Below are 19,212 nucleotides of genomic sequence, written 5' to 3' on the forward strand. Positions count from 1 at the left end.
GGGAAGAATGCTATTTTGCTGCGGCGTGAAAGACAACCGCAAATCCATACCGTCACCCGAGATCAATCACTCGTTACTGTGTGTAATTGTGACTACTACTAAAGACTGATAGAGCCATTAGCCAGCATCTCCAGGTGACTTTCCTCCCAGCTTAGCTGGTTTGAAGTGTTAGTGGCTCACTGCTTCGGTGTGGGAGGCCCCTCGGCATCTCTCCCTGCATCCCACCTCCCTCCTTGCGATGCTTCCCGGCTTTCCCCATCCTGCGCAGCCTGGCCCAGAGGAGGCAGGCAGGGTGGGGAAAACCTGGCAAACACCCCCTACCCCCCCTGGCAAAAACCCTCTTCCCCCAGCAGACGCGATGCCCCGCCGTGCTGCTGCTGCCCCCTCCCGGGGCGCCGCGATGCGCGGCCCCTTTAAGGCGGCGCGGGGCGCACTGTCCCTTTAAAAGGCGGCGGGCGGGAGGCGGTGGCGGCCGGGGCTATCGCCTGCCCGCCGGGTTTTCCCCCCCTTCCTGCCGGCTCGGCGTTCGCAGCCGCCCGTTAAAAAGAGGAGGCAAGATGGCCGAGCTGGGCAGCAAGGGGGTCACCGCCGGGAAGATCGCTAGTAACGTCCAGAAGAAGCTGACCCGGGCGCAGGAGAAGGTAGGGGAGAAATGGAGGGGGGGCACGGCCACCGCCTCCCCGGGATGCGGGTCCCGGGGCTGGTACCCCTCCCCGAAGCAGGGATGCGGGTCCCGGGGCTGGTACCCCTTCCCGAAGCAGGGATGCGCCTAGCAGCGGCGTCCCTGCACACCACCCCCCCACCCCCCCATACCCTCCTCTCTTCAGGGGCTGGCAGCTGCTGTCTCCGCCGGAGGATTTGGGAGCCCCTCGGCATCCCGAGGATGCCCCAGCTGTGGGGGTTTGCCATCCGCCTGCACGCTCGGGATCAGCAGGAACATGGCATCGCGTTCGGCTGGGAGAGGGGAGGGAGGACAGGGCGCCGCACGTTTGTTTTAAACGGGGAGATGCTGCGTTGTTTCGGCAGGAGGAGAACCTTCTTGCTGGGGTGGTTAAGGTTGCGCTTTATGCGGCAGTTCCGCGAGCAGCGCTGTGTTTTGCGGTAGCGCTAAATGCGTAACCTGGAAGAGGGTGAGGAAAAGGAGATGTTGCTTCCTTATCTTCTGACAGCACAGCATGGCAGTTGCTGCTTGTTTTACTGACCTTGAGCTCCAGGTTTTGGAACGATGGCGAAGCAAAAGCCATACGGTCTTTAAAGATCGTGCCCCTGTCTGCTGAGGGAGGGGTGGTTTCTGAATCCCGGGAGCCCGTTCGCGGCTCTCCACCCACCCCTGTGCCAGCAAAAGGTGCCAGGAATATGCAATGGATACTTTCTGTGTTCATCTCTCTGGCATGCTCCATCTGATGCCAGATGCCTGCTCTGCGTAGGGATTATCAGACATTTTACGAAGGGACATCGATCAGCTGCTTTTATCCCAGACACGCTCATCTTGGTTTTCAGTGATTTGCTGTGAGATGACATTGACTGAATAAGGACTGGTGCATCTTCGAGGGAGGGAGGGTGAACAGATCTGCCCACTGCTGTTCTCATGCCGTGGAAGTTATCTTTAGCAGATAGATTTAATCTGGGAGGTTTGGGATTGGATGCAGCGCTGGCCTGAGCCTTGTACCAATCACCGACGCTGTTGCAGAATGCTGCTGGGTCAGAATGGCAGCCCCAACCTGTTGGGCCCAGCATTGCACATGCTGCTTCCACTAATTTAAGCTCATTTACTGGACTGGGAGCATGATTTGAACTTGCCTGACTGCTTGAGGAAAAAACCAACAACCCACAAGTGAATAGCCGACGTAGTATGGAGCTGGCTGCAGCACCGAGGTCCTGGCCTCGCTCCCCGTGCCAGAGGGAGCGTGGCTGCGTCCGTGGTTTTCCCCCTTCCTGCAGTTCCAGGGGGGGACAGGACAGGGAAGCTGTCTCCTGGTATCTAGTTCACCCTGAACTCGTCACAGATGCTAAATCCATTCTGCCTTAACCACCAGATGGCAACCATATTTTTAGTTAATATGAAGGTAGGTGGTGAAGGCTGAGCTCCTTGGCCGGCTAATGGAGTTATTGTATTTATCGGTGCAGCCTGGAGCCAAGTGTGGCCTGCCAGGCCCTTCCCTGGCTTCTTATCGGAACGCACGCAGGTTCTTTTCCTAGGGAGAGTTTTCCACAAATTCCTCTCAACTGGAGATCCAGTTCACTTCCTTGCTTATTCCCTGGTGGTGACTGGGGATATGGGAACTATGACAACATTAATCATCAAGAGTTTAGCCGTGTTTTGCAGGTGATTTGCACAATCTGAAATCAGTGGTTTGTCTCTTAGCAGAGCTCCTTTCCCTCTAAGGAGCGAAGGAAAACAAACCCCAAAGCACTTGCTTAATAACACAGTTCTAGCTCCTTCGGCCATTGTTATCCTAGCGCAAACAAAACAGCTTTGCTCTCTGGCCTCTAAAAAAGAAAAAAATGGCATTGCTTGCTTCATCTTCTGACTTGCCCCTTCATACTGCTACAGCGTTATCTCCAGCAAGTCCTCTGTTGTGGAGTGTTAGCTGTTTCACCTGTGTGTCTAAGGGACAGACTTTCACTGAGGCAAACTTGCGGTAACTTTCAGCTGGTGAGGAAAGATACAGCTCAATAGAAAGTGACAAGGGAGGCACCAGTCGTCATGGCATTACACTGTTGTGTATATATACTGGTCTTGTGGTATTTAGTTTTAAACTGTGATACTACCTTTAGTAGGAAGAGTAAACCACAAGATAAAGATCAGGTATTTAAAAAAATAAACAAAAACATAAGCAAAAGCGTGCAGAGGTAGATCTGCATACATAACAGACCAGGCACTTTAAAAATGTATGAGGTTTTTGTGAAGGGATGCTGACTGAGGTTCAGCTTTCCTTTTTGAGGCTTAAACAAGCTGACAGTGTTCCTTTTACGTATCTTCTTTTGATTTGAATCTAGGATAAAAATTCTTCCCTTCAGAGTGGTATCTCCCTCCCAACTTGAGCCCTGAGGCTTTGACTTCAGCAGTTTCCTTCATGGTGAATTTAAGCCTTGTGTTAAGCAAAGAATGATGTCTTTTTGTTCAATGCAGAATTCACACTGAAACACTGTACACATCCTTTTTTCCCCTTCTGAGATGGCTATTATGTAAAGTATGCAAGATATTCCTTCAGAAGTACTGTTTGTTTTGAGCCTTTCAGCAAAACTGCTGGCTATTTTTGGAAGACACTTTCTGAATTCTACAGGAAACATGGGGCGGAATGGTTGACTATGCTGTTTGCGAATGGGCTCTGCACCCTTATAACCTCTCGCTCTATCCAGCGGTAGCCTCAAGTACAATACTTGGCAATAATTTGCCCATTGTCTGGTGAAATGTATCAATTAGTTGATGGCTCTGTCCAGCGGAACCCACCTCACAGAAGGAACCCATGCAACTATTGCTGACTAATATATTACCCTTTGCAACTAACAATTAGGAGATTCAGTCTGGAAATCACGCTTTGTTAATCCTGTAGTTAGCTGAAGGATTTTCAGACCAAGATGTTGAGGTCTGAGCCTTTCATAATTCTAAACTTCTTAAAATAGAGGAAAATTGTAATGCCTGCAGTGTCATGATGTCTTGGAGAGACCCTAATGTTTGCAAGCTCTTTCAAACTTTGCCAGTAATGATTTGAAGTTGTTGGTTTTTTTCCTCTATGTCTGTAATCCGTCATTTTGGTTAAAGTTTATGTTTCTGCTATGTGATCACTTTTTATCTTATATTTGACATTTTTAAAAAACCTCCCCGATTTCCACAGTTCCCATTTCTCTCAAAGAGTGCCCTGTTTCTGGATGTGTCAGCCTGCACATGCACAAACATTTCTGCTTTAAACAAATTGAGACAGTGTCTTGGTGACTTGATGGAATCCTGACGTGAGGGTAACTCCTCTGCAAAGCTGCAGGATGAGGTTGATCTTGGGGAGCAAGGGGAGCAAATGGATTTTTGTTATTTGGCTGGCAGTGAGGGTCCTTGTCAGAGAATCAAGCGCTTTGCTTTCCTCCGGCACATTAGGCAGAGATTCAGAGTGGAAAAGTGTTATTGGCTATGCGGGCACTGATTGACCATTTAAATTGCGTACAGATTAATAGGCGCATGAGATGAATTGTAAAGTTGACATTGGATAGTGACGTTTTTCCTTGGGAGCTTTTTTGTGTGGAGAGGAGTAGAAAGGGATGAACTCCCCTTTCTAGACTCAGTCTGAGTGTGGGAAGATGCTGTTCTGTAGGAGTGGTGGTGTCTTGCTTTCCTTTCATTACAAAGCTGGCCAAAATGAGGAGTCTGTTCTGTGACGTGAACAGGCTGTCATATTTTTTCATAGTTTTACTCTGATGTACCAACAAACCAAGGTATCCCTTTTTCTCCCTCTCTGTCCCTAACCAAAGGGGAAGGCTTTGTTCCAGGGCCTGGCAAAGTTTAGTTTGCCAAACTCCCTTGTGTTGGGGGATATCATTTCGGTTGTAGACTCTGCTACTGGCTTGCTGTGTTGCTGTGAGATGTCGCTTCTGCTTTCTGTTCTTGGCTTACTTTATCCCACCGATGTGTTACCCACATACATGCTTGCAAAGTCTCCCTGGTGAAATCTTCTGTCGGAGCACAGTTCTGTTTTCCTCTGGCTGTACAGCCCAAGGAGGCTGGGCTGTAGTCCTGGTTTCACAGGGCTAGTGTGACTGTAGCTGTTAGTAGCTGGGTTTGCTGGTGCTTATTCCCTGCCTGCTACAGTGCAAAAGAAGATGTACGTGCCAGTAAACTGGAGGCTTCACTAAAGAATTTGCAGTCCAGCAAGGAGAAATAACTGAGGACACTGCCCCTGAAAAGGAAGGTGCAGGACTGCTTTTGGCAGGCCAGTGTCCTGCAGTCCCGGTGCATTTTACAATTAATTTTTCTCGTGTAACAGTTGTAGTAGCACAGACTGTGTCCAGAAAGTATCTTTTTGTTTCCTAGAACCTTAGGCTTTGTGTCTTTCCCCTTGTAATCCCTTGCTGGACATGAAGCTGTGATTTAGGTGGAACAGGGTTTGCAGAAGGCATGGCTTGGGTTTTGAGTTTGCCCTGATAAGACTGTTGGGTTTTTTTTTTTTCCCCCTCATAAGACATGGTCCACACATGTCAGGCAAGAACACCTAGAATGAAGTCTCAGCTCTGTTGAAGCAGCTGGGAGTCTGTACCAGTGAGCAGCACCTAAGAACCTTAAACCAAATTTAAATAGCAGCTGTCTGCAGGATTCAGCTGTCAGAGGCTGCCTGATCTGTAGAACCTCTGCTGATGGGGGGAGTGGCTTTACTCAAAAAATGGTGGATGCAGAAAGCTCTTTTCCTGAGAAGTATTGCATCTACCTACTTGGGAGAGGTTCCTTACTGGTTTTCCTTCAGAATCCTTCTGTCTCTTCCAAGCTTGTGTGTTTTTTACTTGGCTTTGCCACCAAACCATCCTACCCTATGCAATCTGTCTTGTGCCAGTGACGTACAAATTGCCTGAAGAGCTACAAGAGTTCTCTTGCTGATCTGGCGTGAAACTTCATTTTTTTTCCTGGAGGACTCCCCAGCTGACAAGGAAAGGGCTTCTTACTTTATACCTGTTAGCTTGCTTTCTCAAGACTGCAGGGCTTAGGTGATGGGCAGAGTCTCAAAGGTACTTTGTGCCTCAAGGTTGCTGAAAAACAGGCACTGGTTAGAGGAGAGAGATCTGAATTAATGCCCCTAATGTACAGATGATTCCAGTATGAACTCAGACTGTATTACTGGGTGTCAGATAATCTGCATGGGGCAGGGAGGAGGTGAAATAGGAAACCAGGCTCCACATGTTTCCTTGCCCGGGGGATGTTTGGCAGGGGGCTTAGAGGGCCCTGCTGAAGGTGCTCCTCTGTCTGGGAGTTGGCAACAGATTTCTTTTAAGAAGCAGAATCTCACACAAGGGTGAATTTTCTGATTGGAAAAGGCCCAGCCCTGTTCTTGGTCACTTTATCTTGCCTGTAAGTTCTAGTGTTACAGCCAGCACCTCTTCAGTGCAGTTCTTGTGAGATCAGGTTCATAAAGCAGGATCTGGAAGGTCTCTCTTTCAGTGAAAAGACTTTTGATGAGGCTCTAGGCAGGATAGAGTTAGTGTTACAGAACTCATCTGCCAGGGGATGCCATCAAACTTGTCTGCCCTCTCCCTCCATCATGCATGCTGTTAAGCAAGGTTTTGTGTTTCCAGGCACAAATGTTTTTGCAGCATCGCAAATGCTTTTGGTATGTGACTAGCAAACGGCAGGTCTGGCCAAGCCGTTGAGGAAAGCTGTGGGCAGCCCGAGGTGTTCAGCATATAGCTGCGCTGGGGTCTTTAGGTATAATGCAAGTTTTCCTTTGTTCTGCACCCTTTGGACAGAGAGACGAGACCCTGTTGCTTGGGTCCCAGTGTGTCGTAAAACTCTGGTTTTGGGACCTTTTGGAGTGCCAAGAGGGTAGCTTAGGTTAACAGGTATTAGACTGGCTATTTTTTTCCACTGTTCTGATGGTGACCAGACACCTGAGCTGCCCACTGTGCGAGTTCTGCAGCTTTGCAAGGATCGTTTTACAGTCCCAGTGGCCTACCTGTATATGCAGGGATCAGACTGTCTTTCCAGAAGTGCTGTACTGGCAACTTGACATTAGTGTGAAAATAGACTCAGTGTGCCCAAGCGGAACAGACTTGTAGTTCTGTCTTCTTCACCTGGCCACAGCTCAACTCCCTCAGTCGGCTGGGAAATTCAGGGTCTGCAGACCAGCTGTTCTGTTGTGGGGTAAGACTCTAGTAATGTTGACCAGGAGACTGTGCATTCTCCACCTCAGAGCAATGAGATGGGAACAAACATTAAAATATTAATAAAGCCTCCTTGGAGAGCTGCTGGCAGGTGGAATGGTGCATCAAGGCTCATTTTGACATGAGCTTGTGGTTTAGCATTCTCTTGGGGGACACTATATTTGCTTTTCTCCAACAACTGCAATATGGAGTGTGTGAGTGTCAGCAAACCTGACATTCATACTGCTGAGTTAAAAGGGGTCATCTCTCACAGAAAGGGGTTGAAAGAGAAAGTAATTTATGTTGTCTTGATAGTTAAAATCAGTTTAAAATGTGGTATTAGTTGACTATTTAATACTGTCAGAACAGGAGTGAGGAACTTCTGCAGATCTGCCTGAACTGTTGGCAGTGATGCAAGGGATGAATAAATCCTGGCAGGTGTTTTTTCAGCAGGTGCGTGCAAGTGAGTGATGGACCTCAGACAGTTCAGGTTTCCCTTGGAACATCTCCTGGCTGTTATTTACTAGCCTCTGAAGCTGCTTGATCTTCACCAAGCTGGCAAGTGCTGCAGGGCAGGTCTTGTTCCACATTTCTGGAGAAACATTGGAAATACTGTTATTAGCAGAGAATAGGATTAATGAATCTTTTGTTTTAGGCTACACTTTCATTATGCTAACTTGCTTGCATAGTTTTGTTTCTTAGCTGCTACTCGGAAAGTAAGTACATCTTTAGATTTGTAGTTCTGTGGTCTGAAGGAGCATAAATAGAAACTGTCCAACCAGTGGGTTGTACAGTTGTTTAATTAACTTTTTTCCTTTTTCTGCTCCCCCCCCTCCCCTTTCCCCCCTCTCCTCCCCTAAGTTTCTCCTTCATTATGTTGGGAGCTTGCATTCAGGAAGGGTTTGGATGTTGGTTGTATTTTGAGGAAGACTTGGAAGCCAGAGCTTGGGGCATTACACAGACCTAGAGAGAAGTCCCACAGAATCACTATGAAGCAGCTTTATGAAAATGAGGAATAGGTACTGTGTTTGCTCAGACCTCTGCAAATACACTTTTTCTACCATTTAGGCTGTGCTGGAGTAAACTTTGCTGAGACCTGTGGCTGGCAGGTTGAAGTTTTGGAAAGTCAGCATTTCCAGGGGGTGCAGTTAGGAGAGTCATAAAAACCAGACAGTGTCGCCTTTCTTTTTGTCTCTTTCTTTAGAATAAAAAAGTCTGGGTGGCAGTTTGTTCTTAGTAAAGGCTGCCAGGCAGGATGGAGAGTGCAAACTTTACCAATAAGGAAGAACAACTAACCCCTCTGTGGAAACCACAGGCTGCATTAAGTCTCTTGATGATACACAGATATCAAAGTCTGAAGTACTGGTCTCTGCAAGGATTTGTCATGCAGATTCAGTAAGCTGGTAACCTGTCTGAAATGATTTATTTTTTTTTTAATTCTTCATTGATCACGTTTGGGTTGTTTATTTTAAGTGGTTTAGAACTTTTTGTTAAACTTGCTTTAAGAGCTACAGTAGTTACTCGGTTCTTTTCGAAGTTGCCTTTTCAGGAGGGAGTATAGAGCTGAAGTACAAATGTTTCTCACTGGACAATTGCTAATACTCTGCTTTGAAACTGTATTAGACATAACTGCAATGCTTGTTTGCCAACAGGGATGGAAAGGGAACTTCAATGGTACAGTAACTACAGTGTTTGAAAACACAGCTAAAAGTGTTTACACTTTTTTTTTTTTTCCTTTATGCTACGTGGCTTGATTGCACATTTTATCAGGCCAGAAACAATAATGCACACTTTAACCAACCCAGAGCTGAGTTTGAAGGTACTTGCAGAGTGAATTAGCAATTCTATCCCATTGAATTTATTTGGAATGGTGCCAGCGACAGACGTGAACATCTACCAAATAAGGTATAAAGACTGATGTTTGAAGAAAACTGAGATCTCTGCCTCTTTTACTATAACAGAAATGCTGGTTCTGTAGCTGTCTAGTACTCTTGTAGGTAGTATTACCCATTCCTCTAAGTTATAGTAAGTCTTTTGATCCTAGCAGCTCCAGGAGTCTTGAGTGTGGAGGGACCAGCCTGATTTCCATTCCTACTTCCTCAGCCATTGTAGGGGAAAAAATAGTGTATTTAAAAACTACAGGCAATTTCTTTCCTGGAATTTGAATGTTAATCTTGTTAATTTTGAATTTTCAAGCAGTTGAGCCCAGTGTCTTGGGGAGATACTTTCTTCCCCCTCTGTGGGTACAACATGGTCCCTCTGGTCTTAATGTTGATTCTAACACGAGAGACCAAAAAGGGGATTCAGTTTTTGTGGCAGGAGGCAGCATGTTCCAAAGGATGCTTTGGAAATATATTTTGGAGAAATTCTGGTAAGAGGAATGGCAGGCTCTATGAGTAAAACTGTGCTCAGGAAAAGTTTAAATGCATCCAGATGGAGAAATGTACTTGGATTCTGCGTCAAACACTCCTTAAAGTATAGGTTCCTAGGCAGTGGAGTGAAACAGCAATTCTTCTGTGTATTGAACTTTCTACAGTAGGAGAATACTAGAGATTTTTGTCTTTTCTGTTCAGACTGAACAGCCAGTGCAATACTCCAGGCCTAGCTGTGTGTTAGTAAACTTGAGCTGCTGAAGGAACATACCTACTCTGATAACATTTCCCTCGTCATGCATACAGGCAGCATCATTACTTGTCAATATCTGCAGTGTGATTGTATTATATATTACCAGAAAAATAATTCCCTATCATGAAACAATTCTAATATAAATATTGGACAGTCTCAGTTAATTAAGATAATTCTGGTTTGTTTCAGTAAAATTCTCTATTCCAGAAGACTTAAAAGCGTTTGGAGATGTTTTTGCAGAGGTTTGGTAGGGATGGTTTTGTAGGCAAAGGTGCAGGGGTATTTTTGAACAGTGAAATTTTAATGAAAGTACATAAGCTGAAGAAATTGGAAAAAGAGGTTGGCTTTCTTTGGGGAGGAAGAGTAGTTGTATGTGCAGGGCTGGGAGAGGAGAGTTTGGAGACTGACTGTAGTGTGATGGGAGGGATCAGAGAGGTGATGCAATCAGTTGATCGCAGAGCCCTGTAATGGTATGCTACATCTAACTGCTCATGGTTTGGGACTTGCCTGTGAATGGGTATCAAGAGTGAGTTGCTAGTCTGGAACTTTTTGCCAAGCTGAAGCCGCTTGCTGTCCTTACTCCGTGAGGTGTTCCCTTGGTGAACATAAACAGTTCAGGGAGGGAGTGTGCATTATCAGGGTCGGATACCTTGCGATGAGGCTGTGGGTATAATAGGTGAAAAGAGCTGTGTCGCTGTGCTGGATGAAGGTGATTTGACTTAGAGCTGCGATGGTTTTATCTGGATCATCTCTTAAGCTGTCAGTCTCAAGGGTCCAGCTGAGAGGAGGCTCTTTGGGGACCACACTGTAGAGCTTTTCCTCACCAGTGTGAGGCAATGTGGTCCAGATTCTCTGCAAGTACTCTGGCAAAGAGGTTGGTGGGCTTACACCCGTTCACAGCAGAACTTGGCCCATCAAGCCCAGTCCTAAAACCTGCTGTTACTCATCCTTCCATCTCTTTTGAAGTAGAAGCAGTCCTCTCGGTCGGGTGGAAAGGAGGAAGAGCTGTTTTCAAAAGCTGCTTGGGAAGACTCAGTAAGAGCTGATAATCTGTGTTGCTACATACATTCCCATTGCGATGGGACAAGCCACACTGTAACCCAAACTGGCTGTGGAGGGCACTGTCCCTAAATCTCACCATGTCTGATCCCTTGCAGCTGTTGCCCTCTGGCCCAGGGATTCCCAACAACTGATCCAAATGTCTGTGTCTTTTCCCTTTACTCCATCATGCCTGTTACGTGATCCAGATCCATCCTGCATTTGAGAAACTCCCGTCCCTGTTCAGCAAGGTGGTCATGAACCCATACAGGAGCTTTCCTAGCCTCTTAAGGGCTCTGCAGCCAGCCTGTCCCTTCAAGAGTCCCTCTCTCGCATCGTTCTGCCTTATAAGAGCTCCTCTGCCCCTCTCCCTCCCAGCACACACCTGCTCCTTTATCTCTTTCTCCAGCTGAGGCATGGCCCCAAATGCCTTTTGTGTTTGGTTGCTTCATTTTGCATTAGGTCCTGCGTAAAAATAAAAATACTTCTTGTAAATGTATAAACATTTAAAATTAGTGTTGCAGAGGAGGAGGTGGAGGACTTGAGAAGGGGGATTTGTGCAAACAGTACTATTCATGCTATCTATTCCTCTTACTAGTATTACTGTTGGCTATAGATAGAGTTTAATTAAGCTATGTTAAATGCTTATCCAAGTAATAGATGTTGATGTTGCTGAAGTCCTGTTGCCTGGAATGTCAGATTGATGCCAGCTAAATTAAGTGATGCCTTTTGGCCTTATTAACTACAGAGCTGCAATGTAGCTACTCTCCAGCTCCACAGTTGTGGCCACTCTTTTTTGGTCTCTGATTTGGTGCTGCTTAAGGCTGGGGCAGGCAGAAGGTAGGGTGGAAATTTACCTGTTTTCTTGCAGACTGTTTTTTACGTTCTGCTTCTTCGTTTTCAGGGTATTGATAGCTGAGTATTCTCCCCAGTCTCTAGTTTGCTGGAAAGCAGCAACTCTGGGGAATACAGTGTTTGCCTGCTTTGAATAAGAGCAAACCAAGTAGGGAAAAATATTGCTCAGGAAGTTATGAGTTAGGCATACAACCGCATATGGCCAAGATGGCTTGGTTGCACAAGCACACTTGACAGCTGTGTGTTCAGTGGTCTGATTCTTGGGCAGTTATGTGGTTGGGTGGGAGACGTGCAGCTCATGTACCCCAGACTTGACAAACCAAGGCTGAATGACCAAGATGACCCTAACAGCCTGTGTGTCTTCTGGTGAAGCTGTGAGCTTCCAGCACCTCCGGTATCAGGCCACCTGCTTAAGGTGTCAGGGTTGAAGCATCTGAAGTTTGAAAACTCTAGCTGAAGCTCTTCAGTTTCTTAATCTCTCACACTTCTCAAGGTAGGTGCCTGCTTCTGGCTTTGGGTTTGTTCTGGTGGAAGAAGCCACCACTTTGAATGGTTATCCCACTGCCTTGTTCCCGCTTGGCACACCAGCTGCTGGAGCACTTGGTGTGAGTCTCGTGTCTACTTGCCTGTAGGTAAAACCTATAGGCCAGCACTTTCAACTGACCCAGCTACTCCCACGGGGGCAGCAGTTTCACATCACTCTTAAACCACACCTACTACTGAGATGTGTCATCTCCAGCTGCTTCTTTCCCCTTCCTTTCTACATGCTGCTGCCCTCTTACCACCCTGCTGGTTGTGCTGCTTTACCTGTTTTCCAAGCCTCTCCTCACACATAAGTACATCTCACAGTAAGTTCTGGATGGGGGACTAGAGGGGCAGCAACAAGTACAGGGACAGGGGAAGGACTAGCAATCCAGGCCGCTCAAGAGCAGATCTGCCCCAAGGTAAGGGTAAAGTGGGAGTAAGCCCAAGTTTGACCTGGTGCAAGTATGGCTGAATTGGCAGGACTGTGGGGCACTGGTGTGGTGCCTGACCTGGGGCATTGACCTCTTCCCCAGCTCAGCTCGACTAGGCCTATAGCACTCAACTTCTTAATCTTGTGTTCTCTTTCCTTTGTATTCTGACTCCCTGAAACTCCCAACTGAAGGATATAAAGCAGATGAGATAAAAATTGAAAGTGAAGTCTAAATGGTATTTACCAGGGTTTGCTTTTGTTCTCAGAACCTTGGGTGGTGAAAAAGCAGAATATTTCCATCTTCTTCTTAACATAGTAACAATATAATTTTATTATATAGATTATATATATAGGCTCAAGAGTAAAGGGTAGGAGAGGGAGATATCTATACTTTATTCTTAACTGCTAAAATCTTTCATGCAAAGGAAGAGATACATAAAAACAAGTATGTCATCCTAATAAACTTCTGTAAACCAAGGTAAACTCATGTGTTTATAGAAGGGGAAAAAAAAAGTCCACGTAAGAACGCAGTGAGTTAGACCTGGAAAGTTGAATGTTTGGGGATGGGTGAGGGGGCAGGACCATAGATATATCTAGGGAAGAACAAAGCAAGAAGTAGTTCTTGTTGTATACTGTTGGTTATAGGTGAGAACCAACCCTTGAATTTGTGCTAGGGTACAAGCTTAGTGCACGGGCTATAGCTGTTCGACAGGGCAGGCGTAATGCAAAACTACCTAAAGAAGAGGGGGGGGGGGGGGCGGGGAGAGAGAGGGACAGAGAGGAGTAACGTAGCAGGACTAAATCAGCTAGTGTAGCAGGAGCCTTTAAAAGGAACCTGGTTTTGAAGGTGCTTGGCTAGCCTAGGGTAGGCAGACAGTGACGTGCAAGCATATGAGCGTAGCACAGTGACTGCAGAGACCAAGCTATGAAGTGTCAGTGAGAAAAGAAATTGCTTTTCTGTACCGTCTGTCACAGCACTAATGCTGCTGTGTTGTGACTTAATTTAGACTTGAATGATGCTAGAATCTAAACTGCAAAAACTGTGGGTGGAGAGGGAGGGAGAAAAAACCTAAAATGTTGAGAATAGTCAAGGGGCTAGGATCTTCATGTAAAAAAAAGTCCTGGAATGTCAGGATTTGGGTCAGTGCTGTATGCACACTGGGGACCTCAGCCACTTCACCAGCTCCTGTCATGTCCCTCTTCTAAGTGCCTTTCTGTGGGAAAGGAGATGGTTGGTTTGGAGCCTGTGATTCCTTATATAAGAGAATCTTTCTGCTTAACTGATTTGCCATGTGCAAAGGTGGTGAGAGATAATGCTTGCAAAACATCCGGAGAACTGAGGATTTATTTGTGTGTTCTGGTAAACATGCTGTAGAATTGCCTTGAGGAAAATAGCTCTTGCATCCTGGAGATGAACTGTGTATTTTCCTAAACTGCCAGTATGGCTGTTTTCTTTTGGAAAGCAGTCCTTCTAAAGACGGATGTTAGAAGTATGGGAGGTGCGTTAATTTTCTTTCGCAACAATGAATACAGATTTTTAAGTTCGATCTTTGCTTTTGCTCAGATTTCAGTTTAGATCAAACAACTAATATTCACTTATTTTCACGTCCAGCTTTTTGTTGCTGTGGTGTTGGGCCAGTCTCCCACATTCACTTATTTTCACGTCCAGCTTTTTGTTGCTGTGGTGTTGGGCCAGTCTCCCACTTGCACTAGCCTTTTCATTGCAGTGAGAGCAGTTTCAGAGAGGTTCATGCTACATCTCAGGTCATTTCTGAAAGCCATTTGAGGGATTTTTATCTGTATTTAAGTAAGCACATCCTTAGTGTCCTGTCTTAACAGGTAAGGCTCTCCCATCATCCCCATTTCATTTTGTTTTGGTTTTAACATAAGAGGCAGCAAAAATCAGTTGTTACTGTCAAATGAAAAAACTTTCTTTACCCTTGCTTCCTGGTTGAATTTATGGTGAATCTCAGAGCTCAGGCTGACAGGCAGGCATGAAAAATCTTCTCCCTTACCCCCTCCCAGCCTGCTCATGTGCATGGTAAGCTGACTGTGACTTACTGCACGTAAAGAGGAATGAGGAGTGAGGCTTCCGCTGCACAGATTAATGAAGTCTAACTGATTCTTTTTCTGGGGAAAAAAAGAAAGCAAACTGATACTGCAGTTCCTTGCCACCTTAATTTAATTCCATGGTATTTGATGGATGCTAACAGTAGCTTTCCTTTTCTGCTGGGTCATGTTGCACCAGTGTGATTTCTCTTGCAGTGGGTGCCAAAGCATCTTCTTCAGCTCTTGCTCAAAGGTGAGTGCTACCAGGGAGTGGTTAATGTTCAGAAAGGCAGTCTGTTGTGATGGAAAGAGTCTGAGTGACTTCTTCAGTGTCCCAATGTATCTTTGACAACTGCAGTACAGTATGGATGCCAATGACCTGAACAATTTACCAGGGAAGGAGGAGAAAATGATGCTGCTAGCACTTCTCAAGATGACTTTCTTGCACACAGGAATAAATGATTCATCCAAAATCACTCTTAAATTAGGTGAGAAGGTGCCAGGGTGTTGGGGGAGGGAACACTTAGATTCAGGACTGCAGTAAGCTGCTATCCAGCCAGGTATCCCCAGATATGCCAGGAAATATTTCAGTAAAAATGCCCTTTCTGCAGTGCTCATGTCCTGTTCTAGGGAACTGACTCCTTAAATGGACTATTTGGAAGCTCTGGCGCGTAATACTCCCGATTACATTACCTGCAGGGTCACTGTGCCCTCTAATGCAGCTCGCAGCCAGAGAGTGGCTTTGCCCTGTCATAGTTACGTGCTTAAAGAGCATTACTCTGATTATCCAGGAGGACAGATTAATGGGAGTTGATGGATAATTGGAGGAAGGGAGAGGTGCTCTGGAGGTGAATTAGAGTTGGCAGACTAGTTACGCAGAACAGTGCAGTCTGCTTGTGAAAAAGTAAACCCAAGAAACAGGTCTGGGGGAACTGTCCGGCCTTGAAGAGCTTGAAGAGGCAGATAGCAAAGTGCTGGTGTGGGAAACTGGGTTATTAAAATTGTTACTAGTGAGTTGTGGTGGTGTTTGAGGTGCTCCATAAAGTCTTCTGGAAAAAAATGTGGAAAAAATAAAAGATCCTTCTGTCCTGCCTGTTCTTGCCAGCTAAATCAGAATTGCTCTAAAATCTGTCTTCTAGCTCCAGCCCTCTGCCATGGTGTAAGAGGAGTGGGGTCCTGCCTGGTGGGACACTGGGATCACAAATGGGAGGCAGTTAGATGTTGCACAGCAGCCTGATCTCTGTACCAGCCATGAGTGGTCAGGGTTGGTGAGGAGCTGCCTGTCTCTGTGGAGGATAGAGGTGGCCACGTGGTGGCAGGGAATGAAGGAACGGCTTGAACATCAGAAACCTTTTGACGTTCAGTGTCTGATAACAGCAGTGTGTCAGGAGTTGTACAAACTGATGAGGGAGGGAATGGAAATGTTCTCCGGGTCACAGGAGAAGATCTGATCACGTAGAAGGAATAAATGTGTTTTAGGGAGCTGGACAGGAACAGGATCCAACTGCAGTAGGGATAATGAAGAAAGAGAAAGAGTGAGGGCTGGAGTGGGGCTTCCAGAGGAGGAAACAAGACTTTCTGCAGGGGAAGTAACACTAGTGCCAGTTCTTACCTGAAAAATGTGACTTTTTTAGTTAAGGAAGGACAGGAAAGAAAGGGATTGTCAAATAAATCCCTAGAGAGTGATGGTCTGCCTTGTCTTTCTGGAGATTGTATTTGTAGGGACTGAGTCCTGCCCTTGGGCAGGCTCTTAACACTACTGCTGACCTTGGCAGGGGCTGCATGTGCAGCACTAACCGTGTCTGTCCCCAAAGCGCTGGAGACACAGATACGAGTGCTCCCTGGTCCAGCGAAGCAGCGTAACACAAGTTGGTTTCCTGTGTGAGTTAAAGTTTCACCATTATGAATGGGGCTGTGAATGAAAACTAGGACGGGACAGTGGAGTGGCAGGCTTTGGAAATGAGGTCCTTCTTGAGAGCCTGCAGTACCTGTCTGCCAGCCTCCGGTGATGGGCAGCACGGGGCAAAGGAACAGCTGATGGCTCTGAGGCAGACACCCTGCAGCACGCTCTTCAAGCCCAGGATGGCATGAGTCTGAAGCCAGTCATGTTGCAGATGTGGAAGGGTATCAAAAACATCGATGGATATTTTTAGCCAGAATGAGTAGGGGCAAGGGTTGAAGGGGCCAGAAAAAAAAATAATAATTGGCTAGTCTTGTGTTTCCAGTCTCCTGATGCTGAGGAACCAGGTGTCCCCTTCAAGGGATGACTAATTCCTTGTTTCATGGAGTGAAGAACAGAAAGCAAAGCACTCTTTTCCCTCGTCAGATGAAACAAGTGCTTGTTTTTGGAAGTGAATTTCTCATGCTCTGGATCTTCTGCCTTCAGAGCTTCCTTCTCTGTTCCCCCTTGAGCTGTTAGTGGATCTGGGGCCCTAAGACTTGTCTTTTTAATGTAAACCTCAGTTCCCTTGCACACTGTAAAATGAAAGACTTGACTAATGTCCTTTTCTCTTTACTAAAAAAAAACAAAAACCGACCAAAACCAAACGAACAAGAACTGGGGAACCCTGCTCAGGCAGAGTCCATTTTCAGTTGCTCTGGTTTGTTATTGTTCAGTTGCTTATCAGCGCTGGGCTGTAAGCATTTATCTGAGCTTTTCCTGTTCCCTCCCTGCTCCCTGCCTCCCCCCTGTAAGATAAGATCTTTTCTGTGGTAAAGCAGCTGGGGAAGATGCAGGCTGGAGAAACTTGGGGTCTGAAAGGTGTGTATGCTCTTGTGACACGCTTAAGCACTCACCTGTGAAGAATCTCTGGGGGATGAAGGTAAAAATATGGAAAAGGGTGTATGTAGTGAGAGAACAAATCCTTCCTTCATTTCTTTCCCCTGCTGCCACCTTCCTTAATTTTCTGACTAGTAACCCTCTGGCAATATTTTTTATCATAGGACATTGTCCCCAGTGGTAACGGTAGCTCTTCTACTAACCCCATATACATGTACCCACCTGGATAGATTTTTAGCATGTTATCCTGAAGCTGTGGCCAGGATAAACAGAGATGTTAACGAATGGCTGTAAACTTGAGGAAGGTGTATGAAAACAGAGTCTGTTTTCATGGTGACAGGCTGAGAGATGAAAATTCATGTATAATGCTTTCTGCTGCCTTTGCTGTCTGGCTCTTCTGCTTCCTTACTAAAATCCCTTGATCTGCTTTCTGTTCATTTGCTGTCATTCTCGCTAGTGTTTCTTCTAGCTGTCAGTCAGGAATGGCTTGGATTGATTTTGCCATTCGTGTAAAGGGAAAAAAAAAAGGTGCAGTTCGGGATATCCTTTGCTGAAGTCAGCTGTGGATGCTCTGGGAGAGTCTTGCAGCTGGGGGAAGAGGAGGAGGAGATGATGTGAGGTCAGTCAGTTCCCCTGTCCTTGTGCTTTGCCCATGAGGCATGCTGGACTGATTTCTCTGGGCTTCAGAACTAGTTCTAGCTAGTAATACATGGATGACAAAAAAATGAGAGGCTTGGAGAAACTTTTGTGTATTTATCTGTGTTAGTGTATCTTGGGACTAATATCTGTGCATCCTGGATGCTTCAATCCTGTCTCTCTTAAGCAGTAAATTCCACTTTTTCTGAAAAAAATTCACGTGTGGGAATGTTCTTTTGAACCCTCTAGACTAGCTTTCACTGTGCAGTTGGTGTCCTTGCTTTTCAGAAGGAAAAGACACTGCGTAGCTCAGATTCAGCCTGTGCAAAGCTGACTCAGGGTTGCAAAAGCAAAGAGTTTTTCATCCCACCTTCGCTATTACCCAGTTCTTGAAACCTGGAAGGCTGAAAGAGAGCCAGGAACACAATCAACATTTTTATCTCCTCCAGCAATAACTGGGCTTGCCTATGTGTCAGAAATTTTGCAAGTGTGTGCTGATAACACAATGGTAAGGAACAATGTTCAGGAGTTGGGAAATCATGCACTTGATATTTATTGCCTCTTGTGGGCCATGTGAGAATACTAGCCCCACTACAATAGAAAGTAAAGGTAATGATATGGAAAGGCATGATGATTTGTACAAAACCAAACACAAAATTTGTGATAAAGGCAATTTTTCAGTGCAGTTTTTCATGGTTTTGAAGGGAACTGTGACAGTTTCGCCATTCCTTCGGTAATAAAGGTTAATGTTTAGTATTGACCTACATGTAATTTAGGGTTGCTTTTACCGCTATTGCAGACTCCTTGTACAGCCACAGGCAAGTTGTTCTCTAGAGGTCTCATTCTGACATCTGCACATGATAAAAGAGAAAGTGATTCTGTGTTGGGGTGAAAACAATAATCCTTGAATACATGCATACGTGCAACAAACCATTGCGCATAGCCTGCTCTCCTCCTGACAGTGCTGTTATAATGTGGGTGAGACTGCCCTGCTCTCTGTAGCAGAAATTTATTAGGCTTACATTGTCTGCACTGCTTGAAGATTGGCAAAGACCGACTGCCTGCTTTCAGCCAGCGTTTTTGGCTTATTTATGTCCCCACTCTGGAGTCTGAAATGAGAAAGCAAGTGTTTTGTTTTGTGCTTGCAGTGCACTGGGGCCGTACCAGTGCTTTTGTGTGATGCACCTGTGTCTTTTGATACAGAAAAAGGTTCTGTGTTTTGGAGGAAGATGCCCTGTCATTTCACACACGCCAGCAGGTGCATGTGGAAAAATAGGTGCAGCTGGATACTTGTGCTTCACAAGATATTGGTGATCCGCTCTGATTGTGTGCATTTCTCTCCTGTCATCTGCTTAGCAAAGCACCTAACTTCTGGATAGCATCAGCTGCACATTGTTAAAAGTTCCTCCTTCCAACTCATCTTCTTTTCAATCCCACA

General features: G+C 45.9%; 1 protein-coding gene across 7 annotated transcripts in view; it reads left to right on the forward strand.

Moving 5' to 3' along the window:
- Nucleotides 1–372: 372 nt before the first annotated feature.
- Nucleotides 373–19,212, forward strand: part of BIN1 (bridging integrator 1) — a 102,157-nt gene continuing 83,317 nt past the window's right edge. The window contains exon 1 of one of the 7 annotated variants that reach the window (XM_055718319.1): nt 373–641. In XM_055718319.1, coding sequence (XP_055574294.1) covers nt 558–641 — 84 coding nt within the window. In that variant the 5' untranslated portion in view covers nt 373–557. The remainder of the gene's footprint in view (nt 642–19,212) is intronic. The other 6 variants (XM_055718318.1, XM_055718321.1, XM_055718320.1 and 3 more) reach the window with 6 other exon arrangements.

Source organism: Falco cherrug, chromosome 8 (assembly GCF_023634085.1).
Source record: "Falco cherrug isolate bFalChe1 chromosome 8, bFalChe1.pri, whole genome shotgun sequence".
Lineage (NCBI taxonomy): Eukaryota > Metazoa > Chordata > Aves > Falconiformes > Falconidae > Falco > Falco cherrug.